Genomic DNA, 17300 nt, shown 5'->3' with positions numbered 1-17300 from the left:
AAAGCCACCCCACTGTCCTTGCTGCTGACTCCCATACTATGAAACTCCCCTGCTCCCCTCCCCCTGAGCACATTACTTACCTGTGGCCTGGGATGCTCTGCGATCCTGGGGCTCCAGTGCCTGTCCTTCCGGCAGCAGCCACAGCCTCCCCAGTGGTGCTGCAGAATGCAAAAGCTGTCAGCCTCTGATTGGCTCACAGCTCTCAGCAGGCAAAACTTCTGGCCCCAGGGTATTGATTCCAGCAGAAAGCCCCCTCTGCTGGTCTCGTCCCTGCCCGATTGGCTTCTGGTTTGGCGGGCCTTCCCGAAAAGAGGCAATGGGGGTTTCTCACCGGCTCTCCAGCTGACAGATGAAACCCCTGACACCTCAACAAGATTCTGCCCTTAGAAACAGTTTACGGGTTACATCTGTAAGAGAAGCAGTCTATTTCTTTCCTCATCATATAAAAGTTGAATGTTGAAAGCAAACCCAGCCGTTTTGAGGGAAATAGAAAGGGAGGGGAGAAATGGTTGAGAGGCTAGGGCCCTCTGACCTCTCAGCATTCCCCCTTGGAGGAAGCGAGTGGGAGGGGGTGGAGGTGAAAGATGAGAACATGGATAGGGGAGGTTATCGAGATTGAAGATGCAATGGTGTGTCTAACTGTCACACTTAATTCCTATCATACACTCTTGAATATACTTTGTTGATGATACTCCTACTGTTATCAAATACCGAGCCAGATTTTGTAGAAAATGTAACAGTTTCTGACTAACGCATGGCATTAAAGCACAGATCGGCCAGCATCCTATAGTAACAAAGTTATACCCCCATTGCGATTTTGCCACAAATTGCTGGCAGATTTGCGTCACCCTACCATTAGCTTTGCAAAAATGGCATCTTAATGATGTTAAGCTTTGCTGGGATTTTCACAAAGTAAATTCACCACAGAAAGCCAAGCAGTTAATAGTGTAAGTATGAATTTAACAATGTGATAATTGTTTCTGACTGCCAGCCTTCTGGCCCAGAAAATGAACAATTATAAATATGAATCTTCATTCCTTCAGGTTGTGAATTGTTTTAGGAGATTTTGAAAATGCCAAATTTTGGTCTTTAAAATAAATTCTTACTGTTCCTTTCTGCCTTTTATCTATCTTTCCCTCTCTTCATTTCTCTTTTGGTACCTGATTTCACATTGAAATCACCCATTCTAACTCACCCTCCTCAATGTTCATCTGTTTCTTTTTCGATCTTAAATCTCACTGGTTAAGGAAATAAACTGGTTCCATCATTCACCCACAGTCCCAGATGTCTTGGTCACACTGTGACCAGCTCGTACTCCAGCAAATTTGTGCTCCCCCACAAGAAAATCTTAAAATCTGAATATGCAGAAACAAGCCTAACAACTGGGACATGTCATGAGAATCCCCACTCTAGAAAAATCCAGCCCTTTATATCTTCCAATTTGCCATAAGTAATAGAATGGGAGGTCTGCTAGTATACCAAAATGTTGTTTGCTACTCACAGTCCGGTGACAGAACCACTGACTGTGGGAATATTCCAGGGTACCTCCAAGTTCCTGAGTCAGCTGTGTTTTATCGATGTAACTATATAATTCCGTTACTGAATTCAGCATTATGACCTGCAAGAGAAGGTCCTTAAATACACTGAGTCTCCAACACACTGCAAAAATCAAAGGTTTCTTGACAAGAATAAATCAATGACATTTCTGCTAAACATGCAGCATTTTTCAGAAAACTGCGAATGGCTAGTGAAACTAAATAAAGCAAACTGGATGATTTAAAGGTGTGTTTACTAATATTTCTGAGGTATATCCAAGATTAAAAGTAAATTGATTTCAGATTTTTCCCATCTATAGGTCTGCTTTTGAACACCAAATCATTTGAAAAAAAAGGAATAACGCTTAAATGGTGTTGTACATATGTTCACTGGTATTACTGATGGAAAACCCAAATAATATTAGAGTTGTACGTGCAAGTTTATGGATTTGGGTCGAGATGCAAAACTGCAACCTCCAAGAACGCATATCGGGAATATGCCCTAAATTGTAAGTTATGCTCCCAAAGGGCAAAACTTCCTAGCTAGAGTGCAAACATAGAATATCCCATAAGTACTACCTCTAAGCTTTCGGCTTGCGTGTCAACCCATTTGCTTATTTATAAAAACATGACAGATAATTCCTGGAATTTCTTCCTTTCGCAGAGTTACCACCAGAATGGCAATAAGTGTTGTAATATGCCTTTAAGGGATTGCAGCATGACTTCGCCAGAAAGGAAATGTCATGCAGTCAAGTTTTACTTTCATTTTTGCTTTCAGCAGAGCACACACACAGCTCTGCATCTCTGATGTCTTCAAGCTTTCTGTCCAGGTATATCTGTTCTCATACTCATGGTCTAAATAAATGAACCCACAATGTGTTCAACAAATCCCTTATGAGCAATTGGTGCTTTTATATCATTATAAAAACATGACAATAAGTCTCCTATCATTGTCACATCACTTCTTCCAAGTCACATGTGAGACTTCACCATCCTAGAAGCTGGGCTTACTGAAGATGACCTATTTGAAAATCAGCTCTGCTGCAAAAAACTCCTGCTCCAGGACCAAATCCATTGTGACATATTGCTTATTCATGTATCTAGGTGCAGCCACATGAGTAGTAAACAGAGAGAGTGAGAGAGAGGGAGAGAGAAGGTAAGAAGTGGAAGAGGAGGAACCAGCCACAACTCACTCCATGCACAAGAGGGTAGGGGAAACTGGGTAGAGAATTTCCACTACCTGTATCTGTAACACTGCCAGTCCATGCAGAAATCCCTGGAAAATGTAGCAGCCCATTTGCAATAACCAGGGCATCAGAACGTGGTTCTTGAGGCATCACTGACTTCTGGATTGGCAGCTACATCTGTTTCCATAGAATCCTTGCAAGACACCATTAAGAATGTCTTGCTCTGGGTTGTCAATTATTAATTGAGATTAATGGGTCGGTTCTCATACCAACTAATAGCCCAAATGCACCTGTGTCCATTACCAATGCGCTGTCAGGAGTGATAAAAAATGTTGCTGTCTCCCAGGATAGTGATCCTGAAGCATCTTCCTTTTGTCCCCTTTGGTGCCAATGTACAAGGGAGCTTTATGTCAAGTTCTCAAAATCTATGTAATTGCAAGAGACGTATAGCTAGAAGCAGATTCTTCAAGGGCAGCAGCATCACTGAGCTGAGTGTCACCTCTCTCCTCAAAGACTCTAGTGGAAACATTCTAGCTATCTGCCTCAGTCCCCTGACCCTCAATGAGCACCGTTAGACCTTAGGAACATGTACTAGAAAAAAGGCTGGAACACTGGGAGGGAATGTTAGCAGTCTTGTATGACTTACTGTAATAATGAAATATGAGATTTGTCAGAGAGATTGTGTGATATGACTGCACTATGCTGCTGGTTATGGTTACGATGTGATGGAATGACCTGTCCCTGAAACGGCCAAAGATTTATTGCACTGGGAAACAGTGCTCACAATAGGGCAATCAAAAAGGGAGGATGTTGGCGTTGTGTTAATGTCACTGGACTAGTAATCCAGGAGGCTCACCAGCCAATGCTCTGGGGGCATGGGTTCAAATCCTAACAACAACAGATGGTGGAGTTTAAATTCATTTAATAAATCTGGATATAAAGTTAGTATCAGTAATGGTGGCCATGACAATTAATTTCGATTGTTGTAAAATCTATCTGGTTCACTAATGTCCTTTAGGGAAGGAAATCTGCCATCCTTACCTGGTCTGATCCACATGTGACTTCAGGCCCACAGCAATGTGGAGAAGAGAGAGAGGCAGGAGGTGGGGCAGTAGTTTATAAGCAGCCAAGGGTTTTTAAGGAGGCGATGAAGACATGGATTTTGAAAGCAGGGAGATATGTACCTGAGAAGTTGGAACCATTCACAACGTCCGCTACGATGAGACTCAGGAAAGGAATATGGATGGCAGCAGTTTAACAGAAATGAGATCAAGGGACCAGTGGATGGGTATTGCAACTGAGTTAGACCATAAGACATAGGAGCAGAAATTAGGCCAATCGGCCCATCGAGTCTGCTCCACCATTCAATCATGGCTGATAAGTTTCTCAACCCCATTCTCCCGCCTTCTCTCCATAACCTTTGATCCCCTTACCAATCAAGAACCTATCTATCTCGGTCTTAAATACACTCAATGACCTGGCCTCCACAGCCTTCTGTGGCAATGAATTCTATAGAGTTGAGCTTGAAGAGGGAATGGACAAAGAAGGGTTACAAAATAGGGAGTGATGCATAATAAAAACAGAAAATGCTGGAAAAACTCAGGAGGTCTGGCAGCATCTGTGGAGAGAGAAACAGAGTTAACGTTTTGAGCCTGTATGATTCTTCAGAGCTTTAATTGCTCTGAAGAGTCTTACAGACTCAATATTAACTGTTTTTCTCTCCACAGATGCTGCCAGGCCTGCTGAGTTTTGCCAGCGTTTTCTGTTTTTTTTTCAGATTTCCAGCATCCGCAGTATTTTCCTTTTATATTAGGAAGTAATGCATGTTCAGTGCTAGAATGTAGGTCTGCAAAAGCCTTTGACTTGGTTGGTAAGGGGAAGTGGGGGAAAGCAGTAAAGGCCAGCTAGACAGAAACTGAACTGAACCAGCTATATAAATACTGTGGCTAAAGCAGCAGGTCAGAGGCAAGGAATTGTGAGGAAAGTAACTCACCTCCTGACTCCCTAAAGCCTGTCCACCATCTACAAGGCACAAGTCAGGAAAGTGATGGAAAACTCTCTGCTTGTCTAGATGAGTGCAGATCCCACAACACTCAAGGAGCTGGACACCATCCAGGACAAGTAGTCTGCTTGATTGGCACCACATCCACAAACATTCACTCCCTCCATCACCAATGCACAGTAGCAGCAGTGTGTACCATCTACAAAATGCACTGCAGGAACTCACCAAGGCTCCTTTGACAGAACCTTCCAAACCCACAACCTCTATCACCTAGAAGGACAAGGGCAATAGACACATGGGAACACGACCACCTGGAAGTTCCCCTCCAAGCCACTCACCATCCTGACTTGGAAATATATCGCCGTTCATTCACTGTCACTGGGTCAAAATCCTGGAACTCTCTCCCTAACAGCACTGTGGCTGTACCTACACCACATGGACTGCAGCAGTTCAAGGAGGTAGCTCATCACCACTTTCTCGAGGGCAATTAGAGATGGGCAATAAATGTTGGCCAAGACACGATGCCCACATCCCCCATTAATAAGTTTGATCAAACAGTCCCATGATATTTTATTAGACAGTCACATTTATTACATAATAAAACTGCTGGGAGACTAACATTTGAAGTTCATGTGTTTGGAGTTCACCTCTATTGGAAATGCATTTTAAGTGTTCACATGTGTCTGCAGTAGCCTGTTATTCCTACAGGTGGCCTGTATTAGGGTTTTATTGTGTAGCTGGAATGTTATCAGACACAGTCAGCAGGCATTTTTAACCCAACGCCACCAGGTGGGGGCAATGTGCTGTTTTGTCCACACATTTAATTTCCAAGCTGAGCTATCAGTTTGTCACTAACTTTATTAATTCCACTTGCAGTAATATGCTGCAACTTTGGTGAATACAGTGACGATGCACTCTCACTGTTCACCTTGGAAACTTCCTGTTTCATATTTTGGACAGAATTGTGATGCAATTTAAACTGACGACAATCTGCAGTATTGAAACTTAGCTCAGTATGTAACATTAATATATTAATAAAACTGGCTGACCAGTCAATTTATATATTAATAAAAGTGACATCACAATGATGGTTGACCAGCCTTCTCCATTCTCCTTTCTTATCACTCCATGCATCCATCTCAGCATCTGCATCTCATTAGCATCCAGTTGTCCTCTCTTCTTGATGTTGCCCAAGTTTCTGCGCTAACAAGGTCTCACAATTATTTTGTAGATTGTTCCTTTCAGATTCAGTGATACTTTTCTATCACATTACACTCCACTGCATTTCATTAAATGACTCCACCTAGAGCTAAGAATCCATTGTTTAATCACCATTTCCATACTTCCATCTTCTCCCATCGCTGACCCCAGGGACTTGAAACTATTCACTTTCTCCAAGTCTTCACCCATAATCTTTACACCTTCACTCTGATCCTCTTCCCTAGGCTCAAACTGACCATCCATAAATTCGGTCTTTGGTCTGCTGATCTTCATACCCCTATCTTCCACTGCTTTTCTCCAGTTTTCCAGATACTTGGTCATGTTCTTATGACCACCTCCCCTCTACCCCCCCCAACACCCACCCCCCACCCCCCCCACCCCAAATATAGCTCAATGTCATCTGCAAACATCATTGAACATTACGCTTCCCATCTCACTTGCTCAGTTAGAACATTCACGACAATCAGAAGGAAAAGGGGCTCAGTGTCGATCCTTGGTGTAATCCAACTTTAGCTTCGAAACTATTGCTGTCCCCCATTCTGCTTTTTACCTTTGGCTGACACTCCTACATGTCCTGTAATAGTCGGACATACTTCTCAGGGACTCCACAAACTCTAGCACATCTCCAGACTTTTATTTTTAATTATTCTTTTCACAGGATGTGGAGTCGCTGGCTAGGCCAGCATTTTTATTGCCCAACTCTAATTGCCCTTGAGAAGGTGGTGGTGAGTTGCCTTTGGGCTGCAGTCTATGTGGTGTAGGTACACCCACAGTGCTGTTAGGGAGGGAGTTCCAGGATTTTGAGCCAACAGCAGTGAAGGAATGGCGATATATTTCCAAGTCAGGATGGTGAGTGACTTGGAGGGGAATTTGCAGGTGGTGATGTTCCCATGTGTCTGCTGCCCTTGTCCTTCTAGATGGTAATGGTCATGGGTTGGAAGGCTGTCTAAGGACCCTTGGTGAGTTGCTGTGGTGCATCTTGTAGATGGTATGCACTGTTGCTACTGTGCGTCGGTGGTGGAGGGAGTGTGTGTTTGTGGATGGGGTGCCACTCAAGGGGGCGGCTTAGTCCTGGATGGTGTCAAGCTTCTACAGTGTTGTTGGAGCAGCTCTCATCCAGGCAAGTGGGGAGTATTCCATCACATTCTTGACTTGTGCCTTGTAGATGGTGGACAGGCTTTGGGGAGTTGGAGGTGAGTTACTCACTGCAGGATTCCTAGCCTCTGACCTGCTCTTGTAGCCACAGTATTTATATGGCTAGTCCAGTTCAGTTTCTAGTCAATGGTAACCCCCATGATGTTGATAGTGGGGGATTCAGTGATAGTAATGCCATTGAATGTCAAGGGGAGATATTTAGATGCTCTCTTCTTGGAGGTGGCCATTGCATGGCACTTGTGTGGCGCAAATGTTACTTGCCAGTTGTCAGTCCAAGCCTGGATATTGTCCAGATTTTCCTGCAAGTGGGCATGGATTGCTTCAGTATTTGAGGAGTTGCGAATGGGGCTGAACATTGTGCAATCATCAGCGAACATCCCCACTTCTAACCTTATGTTGGAAAGAAGGTCATTGATGAAGCAGCTGAAGATGATTGGGCCCAGGGCACTACCCTGAGGAACTCCTGCAATGATGTCCTGGAGCTGAGATGATTGACCTCCAACAACCACAACCATCTTCCTTTGTGCTATGTATGGCTCCAACCAGCGAAGAGCTTTCCCCTTGATTCCCAGTGACTCCAGATTTGCTAGGGCTCCTTGATGCCACACTTGGCCAAGTGCTACCTTGATGTCAAGGGCAGTCACTCTCACATTACCTCAGAAATTCAGTTCTTTTGTCCATGTTTGGACCAAGGTTGTCATGAGATTGTAAGTTCCTCCCTAGACGCCTGGTCGTAGATGCCTAGATCGATGAATACAATCTTCATTTTGCAATTAGCTTTCCCGATATTTCTCTAACATTAGTCTCAAAAGAAAAATAGCATCAGTGATGCTTCTTCTGGGCATGAATCCGAACTGACCTTCATGGATTTCTACTAATTTTCCCAGTCTCTGATCCATTACTCACTCTTATATCTTGAAGGGATATGGTAGGACTTTAATTCCTCAATAGTTTCTGCAATCTTGAATGTCTTCCTTTCCTTTGAATATTGGTATCAAAATGCTTTGCCTCTATGCCTTTGGGATTTTCTCTCTTATTGTGACACAATTGAGTAGCTTGTTCAGGACCTGGACTTCATATTCACCTCTGCACGTCCATACTTCCTCTGCTATCTCATCCAGTCCCACTGCTTTGGCATTTTTCATTCCTTTCAGCTGTGTTCTGATTTCTTCCAGATTGATGCTAGTTGTCATTCTTTGATTTGCAGCTAACTCTCTGTCTTTGTTCTCGGGTTTTCCTTGCGCATAAGCCAATTAAAGTATTGGCCCTACCTCACTTTGATTTCATCTTCTCTCACTAAGCTTACTCCGCCTCCATCCTTGACTGGAGATATACTTTTATTAATGCTATCTCTAGCAGCTGCTATTCTGAAAATAACTTTTTGTCCCTCATTGGTATTCAGGCTTTCATGGATTTCTTCCAAGGCCAGTGTTCCTTCCTTGCATTCCCTTTCACCAAGCTACACACCATCCTGACTTGGAAATATGACACCATTCCTTCACTATCGCTGGGTCAAAATCCTGGAACTCCCTCCCTAACAGCACTGTGGGTGTACCTACACCACATGGACTGCAGCGGTTCAAGAAGGCAGCTCACCACCACCTTCGCGAGGGCAATTAGGGATGGGCAACAAATGCTGGCTTAGCCAGCGATGCCCACATCCCATGTAACAAAAACCAACAATCAGGCAGTGTAATGATGTTGAATTGTGAAGTCATTCAGAAACAGATTGAGAGGGGGCGTTTTGTTCCAAGCAAAGTAACCATCAACAATTACACACTTGTTCGGGTTAAGGTGCATTCCGTTCTCTACAAAATGTATATTACTTAAGACTGACCAAGCAGTCACATCATATATTCACAAGACTGGTCTGTCACGTGATATATTAAGAAGGGTGACCAAATAGTAACATGGTAAGTGCATAAGGCTGGCCAAACAGATTACATCTTTCTACAGTAGATAATATATACATGCTTACATAGGCAGTTCCCGTTATAAATGTGGACTTCATATGAAAAATAAAGGACAGAACGTGTGCCTTTCAAATAAAGACTGATGTCTGCACATCCCAGCCCAATCCCTTTCCTGCGCTCTAACCCCACTCCTGAAGATTACATTTAGTCTTGAATCCCTGTGTTCCATGGGTGGTTGACTCATGATAACAAGTGTAATATCTGTTTGTACTTCCTGCCAACATTCTCCATTACAAATTCCTATGGAAACTGCCAATGCAAATATATCACCACTCCCACCTTGGAGGTGCAGCAACACCACCATTGGCAGGAGGGTATAATTACCTTGTACTAATATTTATGTTAGGATGTGTGGCCTCAATTTTAACTCCTACTGTTTATATTTTACAAACCCAAACTAGACAATTGATTGACAAGGCTCCCAAAGAAGGCAGGTGGTGGCCCTAATTAACATTCAGAAGCTGTGGCCTGGTAAATTTAACTGTAGGTCAAGGGGAGTCCGCGCTGATCAACAGCATCATGAGATGTTAACTGGCCAAGGTAAGTACAGAAGATCAGCTCCTTTTCGCACTTCTTGTCCAGGAGGGGCAGGGGTGCTCCCCCCTAGCCTAACAAGGAAGCCACCCAGCTCCACTCTTCTACATCCCCAGTCTACTGACTAAAAGGTATTGCCCCTATGGGATCTCAGCCACAGCACCCTGCAATTACTTACTGTTCCCATTTGCTGGCCAGGCAGTCAATCTGTCTGGCTGTTAGATGGGACTCAGCTTAAAATGACTGAAATAAGGCCTTGCCATTAATAATCAGCAGGACCCCTACAACCGCAGGCTAGGTTCTATACCCACTATTGGCTTCCACGACACCCTTCCCACCTCCCCTTAATATTGGGCCGATTGGCGTTCAATTGGACATTGAATTACATCAGTATAATTATCCCTGCCTCCTAACTCTGATTCACCTGAAGGTTACACTTGGTTTTAACTTCTCTTGTACAACACCATGCAGGATCGGCTAGGCATCACTTAAAGCTAGACTAAGCAGAATCCTTGGTTAATACTTTGGGTCATTGTTTTATTGGTTAAAAAAAATTCTCATTTGCCCAAAGATCTCACCTAATTATTTGAAAACTCACTTACCGGTACCTTCAGCTTAAAATCATCTCGATTAAATCGAAGGGCAATGTCAGAGATAGTTCTCTGAAAGATTCCTGAAGGTCGAAGGACGAGAATTAATTGAAGGTTTCCTGGGAATGATCCCTAGAATGAGAAACAAAACATAAGAACAGAAGAATTAGGAGGAGCAGGCCATTCAGCCTGTCAAGACAGCTCTACCATTCATTGAATATTTTCAGCTTCAATTTCACTTTCACACCCTCCCTCCATCTCCCTTGATTCCCTGGGAGACAAAAAAATCTGTCTCTCCCTGCCTTAGATATTGTCAACAATGGAGCTTCTCCAGCCCTCTAGGGTAGAGAATTCCAAAGATTCACAACCCTTTGAGTGAAGAATTAATTCCCAAAAAGCCCCGTCAGAAAATGGAGACAGACTCACAGAAGGTAATAAAAATAGGAAATATTGAGAAAGCTCAGCAGGTCTGGCAGCATCTGTGGCAAGTGAAAAAGAGTTAACATTTCGAGTCAGTATGACTCCTCTCCAGAGCTCGGACTTAAAACATTAACTCCCTTTCTCTCTCCACAGATGCTGCCAGACCTGCTAAGTTTTTCCAGCATTTTCTGTTTTTATTTCAGATTTCCAGCATCTACAATATTTTGCTTTTATTGCAGAAGATGATAGTTATCAATAGGTAAAATGCCCAGTGCTGGCACATTGACTGTCTATTTGTTGGTAATAGGTTTGAGAATGAAACTAACAGTTGAAGAGTATAGCAGCGTGAATGTTTCTCAGGGTGACAGAACAGAAAGAAAAGAAATAACGCAATAATACAACATCTTTCATGTACCTAGTATGTCCCAGAACACCTCACAGCCAATTAAATACTTTCAAAGACTAGGCACTTGCAACATAGGGAAATGGGCAGCCAATTTGCACATAGTAGGATCCTACCAACAGCAATACGATAAATGACCAGTGAATGTGTTTTTGGTAGTGTTGCATGAAAGGTAAGAGATGGTTGTGGCACTGGAATAATTCCCTGCTCTGTTCAAAGTAATGCTGTAGGATCATGGTATATCCCCAAGAGGAGAAATGGAAAATGCAAGAAATACACAGGTCAGTCAACACTTGGAAAGAGAAAAGACAAGTTCCTATGTTGGGTGGGAACCCTTCATGAGTGGCTACATGTGCCAGTCAGGAGCAGGAACATGGACAGAGATTCCCTCCAGTGCTGCATTTGATTGGTGGTGTATTACAATGGAACAGTAGGAACTGGGAAATAAGTTCTCAGCCATGAATCTAGAAAGCATCCTGTCAATGTAACAAACGTGTTGAACAACTTCAGCAGTGCTGTTTAGAAAAAAATAATCTATCCCATATTCTCCTTGCCCTAATTTTCATTTCCCAAAGATTCTGAATCCTTTCCCCTCGATACCTGGGTAACTGACTACAGGCAGTGGCTCTCACTGCAGCACAACTGCCTACCACCCTCCCCACCATCCTGGTGAGTCTTAATGGTGATTACTGACTGGAATGTGACTGTGAGGACAACATGTTAAATTTTCTCCTGTTCTCCACCAAGACCAAACACATGAACACCTCCAATGTGTGGGGACTGTTGACTTGGAAAACCCCTGTCCCAGACCCAACCCTGTTAAGTTAGGCCACTTAGGAGTGAGATGAGGCCAATCACCCGAAAGGTCATGGGAAACTGGAACACCCCCAGCCCCCCCTCGCCTTCACCAACCCCCCACCACCCAAACAGGATGTGGGCACTGAACATCAATGGAAAATTTCAAGACTTGATATTGAGAGGTTTTTGTTAAGTAAGGGATAAGGAGGTATAACATGTAAGTAAAACCAAGGCAAAAATCAATGATGATCTTGATGAATGGCATAACAAGCATGAGGGGCTGAATGGCCTGCCTCTGTTCCTATGTTGATATGCAAGCAGAGATTTGACCATCCTGGAAATTATAGCATTGGGCTGGGACACAGCAGATCAAGGTCCTGAACGAATTTGAAGTCAGAAGGGAGACTAGGGGTAATGTCACTGGACTAGTAATCTAGAGGCCAAGGCTAATGCTCTGGGGACATGGGTTCAAATCCCACTATGGCAGCTGGTGGAATTTAAATTCAATTAATAAATCTGGAACTTAAAGTTAGTCTCAGTAATGGCGAGAGTAACAATCATCGATAGTCGTAAAAACCCATCTGGTTCACTAATGTCCTTGAGGAAAGGTAATCTGCCATCCTTATCGAATCATGTAGATGTGACTCCAACCCCACAGTAATGTGGTTGACTCTTAACTGATCTCTGAAATGGCCGAGCAAGGCACTCAGTTCAAGGGCAATTAGAGATGGGCAACAAATGCTGGTCTTGCCAGTGATGCCTACATCTCATGAAAAATTAATTTTTTAAAAATTGAGTGGTGCGTGTGCTGATGTTAACATTAGCAGTCCACTGGAATAGCAAAAAAAATTAAACAATGGCTTTTATGTTTTGATAGTTGGAACTAGAAATCAATAATAAGTTATCCTGATATTCAGAAGCAATAAATGAAAGCCTTGACATCTCATAAGGTGGGAATCCTTTGTGTTCAATACTTTGCCCCCACAAAATATAAAACAAATTGTATAGGAATTGTATTTTCACATTTCCAATATCACAACAATATTCCACAAATTCCTTGGTGCATTCCAGGTGTGAAACTCAGGAAATGTTTCCACATCTCAGCCCTGGCATTTAATATTTCAAACATCAATGAGATTTAGATTTAGTCAGTGAATGCAACACAGACCTAAAACGAGTGAGAGAGCACACTTTGTGTTACTGATAATGACTGCACATTATTTACGAAAGGAGCACTTATTGGCATACACGAACACTCAAAAGGATTAGATCATAGTCACTGTTTCACAAATGTAGGATCAAATCAATGATCCTGCCCTCCCAGCAGGAAGCATTTATGTCTTGGTGTTTCCAATCTCTGAGGCAGGCTTCCTTTGAGGGAGAGAGAGAAAGAGTAGTGAATTTATCCTGTACTGCTTCAGCATCACTGGCTATCTGACCCTTGAAGTCAGCTCAATGTGTACCATGGGCTGTCTGAGCCCTGATGAAGGGCGACGAAGCACACTGATCTCCATCCCACGCTGAGCTGATGTGTCAAAGATGACTATGCTTTAATTTACATGTTTGTTATTCAGCAGCTGTCTTAAAGGTACCACATTGTTCATCAGGAGGCGGCTGCTGAAATCTGGGCTGCAATGTGACTCACCGTGATTCGCAGCAGAGATGCTTTGACGGAGGACCATTTGTCTTGTCTCCTGTCTACGAGCAGAATGAATCCAATGTCACCGTCTTGAAGACTGAAGAAGGAAAATAGTTCAGGAATTAAATTGAAAATAAAAGAAAGCTGCAGTTTCTCTTACATAACTTTACAAAACACAAGCCCTTCCCACGAGCAGTCCACCTGGATGCACGCTCCCTCTGCAGACTTTAATTCTCCCGATAGTGATCGCTGGAATCAAAGCCACCGCTCCAATCATTAGTGAGGAACAAATTGTTGCCAAATTCGTCCATGACCAAAGTCACAAGACAAGCCAAGAGCGTACTCTGTTTTACACCACCAGCTGTCACACATCACAAGTCATGGCTGCTGATCAAGTTGCATGTTTGAAGAAGTTGAAGAGAAGCTGTAAATTACTGTCTTTAGAGAGACGCAAGTAATTCCTCACATCAGGTCTGCTGAATCCTTTAGAAAATGAAATTGCTGAATTTCCCAAGTGGAGAGGCAGGGAGACATTCACTGTTCCGATCAGATTAACTGTAGACAGAGGCAGCACAAGCTGTAGGGCAGTGATCTGTCAGACACAGCTTCACTTTCCTGCTTCATTCAACCATGCGTGTCACACACACCACCAAGCGAAGGAGCCTGCAAACCCCAGTCCTTGTAAGTCAGAGCCAATTGTACAATGCCAGCAGCTGGCTTCAAGCCAATCACAATTGGGATGTAAAGATGAACCAGTACATAACCAGCAAGTACTTCTATTGCTGATACTACAACACTGCAGGCTTCATATGATTTCTCCTTTGGGTTATTTTGTTGCAAAATTCTGCCTCTATATTCAATGATTGCAGAACAAATTGACAGATATAGGCTGGAGCCCACCCGCTGCAGAATTTGTTCAATAGAAAAACTCCTGTTACTCTATCTTTAGATTTGCCATATTATATGGGTGTTGTTTGAAAAGCTGTGCAGGAATGCCTTCTTCCCTCTTTACATTTCCAAATTAAAACTGCAAAAAATGCTTTAATTACAGGGCAAGGAAATCAGAGTCACAGAGTGATACAGCACAGAAGGAGGCCATTTTCAGCCCATTATATCTGTGTTAGAATCACAGGATTTTAACAGCACAGGAGGCAGCCATTCGGTCCATCGTGTCTGCAGTGGCTCACCAAATTAGCATTATGACCTAGTGCCCTTGCCCTGCCTTTTTGCTGTACCCCTGCAGATTGTCTCTATCCAAACAATCATCTAATGCACTCTTGAATGCCTCGATTGAACTTGCCTCCACCAGACTTCCAGGCAGTGCATTCCAGACCCAAACTACTCGTCGTGTGAAAAAATTTTTTCTCACGTCACATTTGCTTCTTTTGCAAATCACTTTAAATCTATGTCTCTCGCTCCTGAGTAGAGACGAGCAGGAACAGCTTCTTCCTATCTACTCTGTCCAACGCACCCCCATGATTTTGAAAAGCTCTATCAAATGTCCTCTTAGTCTTCTTCTCTCCAAGGAGAACAGTCCCAACCTCTCCAATCTATCCTCATAGCTGAATTTCACATCCCTGGGACCATCCTTGTAAACCTCTTCTGCATTCTCTCCAATGTGTTCACAACCTTCCTATATTGTGGTGTCCAGAACTGTACACAAGACTCCAGCTGAGGTCTAACAAGTGTCTTATATACATTCAGCATTAACCTTCTTGCTCTTGTACTCTATGCCCCTATTAATAAATCCCAGGATACTATATGCTTTATTGATTTCTCTCCTCCTGTCCTGCCACCTTCAATGATCTATGCACATATACACCCAAGACTTTCTCCTCCTGCACCCTCTTCAAAATTTCACCCCTCAGTTTATATTGTCTGTCAATGTTCTTCCGACCAAAATACATCACCTCACACTTCTCCACATCAAACATCATCTGCCATCTATCTGCCCACTCCACCAACTTGTCTATGTCCTTCTGAAGTTCTACACTGTCCTCCTCACAGTTTACAAAACTCCCAAGCTTTGATCATCCACAAACTTTGAAATTGTCCTCTGCACACCAAGATTTAGATCATTAATATATATCAGGAAAAGCAAGGGTCCCAATACCACCCCCTGGGGAACTCCACTAGAAACCTTCCTCTAGCCCGAAAAATATCAATTGACCATTACTCTCTGCTTCCTATTTTTCAGCCAATTTTGTATCTATATTGCTACGGTCCCATTTATTCCATGAGCAATAACTTTTCTCACAAGTCTGTTGTGTGGCACTGTATCAAATACCTTTTGAAAGTCCATGTACACCACATCAACAGCATTAACCTCATCGACCTTTTCTGTTACCTCTTCAAAAAACTCCAGCAAGTTAGTTAAACACAATTTCCCTTTTAGAAACCCATGCTGACTCTTCCTTATCAACCCATATTTTTCCAGGCGACTACTAATGCTATCCCGAATAATTGTTTCTAGAATCCTGCCCACCACTGAAGTTAAACTGACTGGTCTGTAATTGCTGGGCTTATCTTTACGATCTTTTTTGAACAAGCTCTTTGACAGAGATTTCAAATTAGGCTCATTCCCCTGCTCTTTTCCAATAGCCCTGCAAATGATTTTGCCTTCTAGTATTTCTTCAAATCCCTTTTAAAAACGAAAATCAGCTTCATATGACCCTTTCAGGCGGTGCATCACATATCTGAACAAGACACTGCATAATACTCACTGCTCAGGTATTGTTGATGTTAGTTTAATCAGATTGCATTTTGGGAAATCATGCATATGTACCATTCACATTTTAATGTATAATTTGTGTTTATTAAATGGGAGGGAGTGTAATATATAGTCATAGCCACGCACTTTGTCGTAATATCCACTCTGCTACTTTCTCTGTTGGTGGGGTGTAAAAGCAGTTGTTCAATAATGGCTACCTGCAGTTGAGCATGTGTTAATGTTATACAGTGGAGTATAAAACATTACATTATTTTGACCGTCTCTATTAAATCTCCCTTTAACCTTCTCTGCTCCAAGATCAACAATCCCAGATTCTTAGTGGTTTAGCTCTATGTAACTGAAGTCCCCGATCTCTAGTGCCATTTAGCTAAATCTCCTCTCCATCCCCTGCAGGGCCTTGACATTCTTCCGAAAATGGTTCTGAGGTGAGATGATCTGACAAAGGTTTAGCATAACGCCCCTGCCTTTGTCTTCTATGCCTCTATTTATAAAGCCAAGGAGCCTGTGTATGTTGTTAAGAGCCTCAATAATTTGTCCTGCCACATTTGTGCATAACCAGCACCCCCACCCCGACTACCAACATCACACCCCCCACCCGACCCCCACCCCCCCACACCGGATGTCTCTGTTCCTGCACCCCCTTGAAAGTTGTACCAGGCGTCCACAGAAAATTTCAAATTGCTGATACAAACATTGCTGTTACTTGCTTTTAGCCTTGAGAATGACCACTACAATCCTTTACCCACCTAGGCCAGCTTTCCCAAGAAATTTCTAGACATATTCGACATCCCTAAATTCTAAAACACAAAGCCCTTCAGTAGGTATGTCAAAAGATCCAACAATGAACTGAAACGCGATCAAAACACTTTTTCTGAAAAAATGCACCTTAGTGAAAGGTTACCATTATATCAATCAGTGATTTTTGAAGGTGAAGACCACGCATAAACACTTGTCATACTCATGCAACGTTTCTGTCAGCATTGTTGGTGCAGCAATGCTAACTGTTAAAATAAATAACTTCACACCTTCACATGATAGTCTCAGCAATTAATGAAACACCTCACACTCTGTTTGGGGGAGTCAATAGCTCCTTTCTGCCTGTAAACAAGGGA

At 42.9% G+C, this 17300-nt stretch overlaps 1 protein-coding gene across 1 annotated transcript in view; it reads right to left on the bottom strand.

Annotated features, from left to right (window-relative positions):
- Nucleotides 1-17300, bottom strand: part of mcf2la (mcf.2 cell line derived transforming sequence-like a) — a 201119-nt gene that overhangs the window by 74386 nt on the left and 109433 nt on the right. Inside the window, exons 4-6 of the mRNA XM_041211957.1 lie at nucleotides 13464-13554; nucleotides 10210-10329; nucleotides 1502-1618 (exon numbers count right to left, since the gene is read on the bottom strand). Coding sequence (XP_041067891.1) covers nucleotides 1502-1618; nucleotides 10210-10329; nucleotides 13464-13554 — 328 coding nt within the window. The remainder of the gene's footprint in view (nucleotides 1-1501; nucleotides 1619-10209; nucleotides 10330-13463; nucleotides 13555-17300) is intronic.

This window comes from Carcharodon carcharias, chromosome 18 (assembly GCF_017639515.1).
Source record: "Carcharodon carcharias isolate sCarCar2 chromosome 18, sCarCar2.pri, whole genome shotgun sequence".
Taxonomy (NCBI): Eukaryota; Metazoa; Chordata; class Chondrichthyes; order Lamniformes; family Lamnidae; genus Carcharodon; species Carcharodon carcharias.
This window is presented reverse-complemented; position numbering and strand designations above follow the sequence as displayed.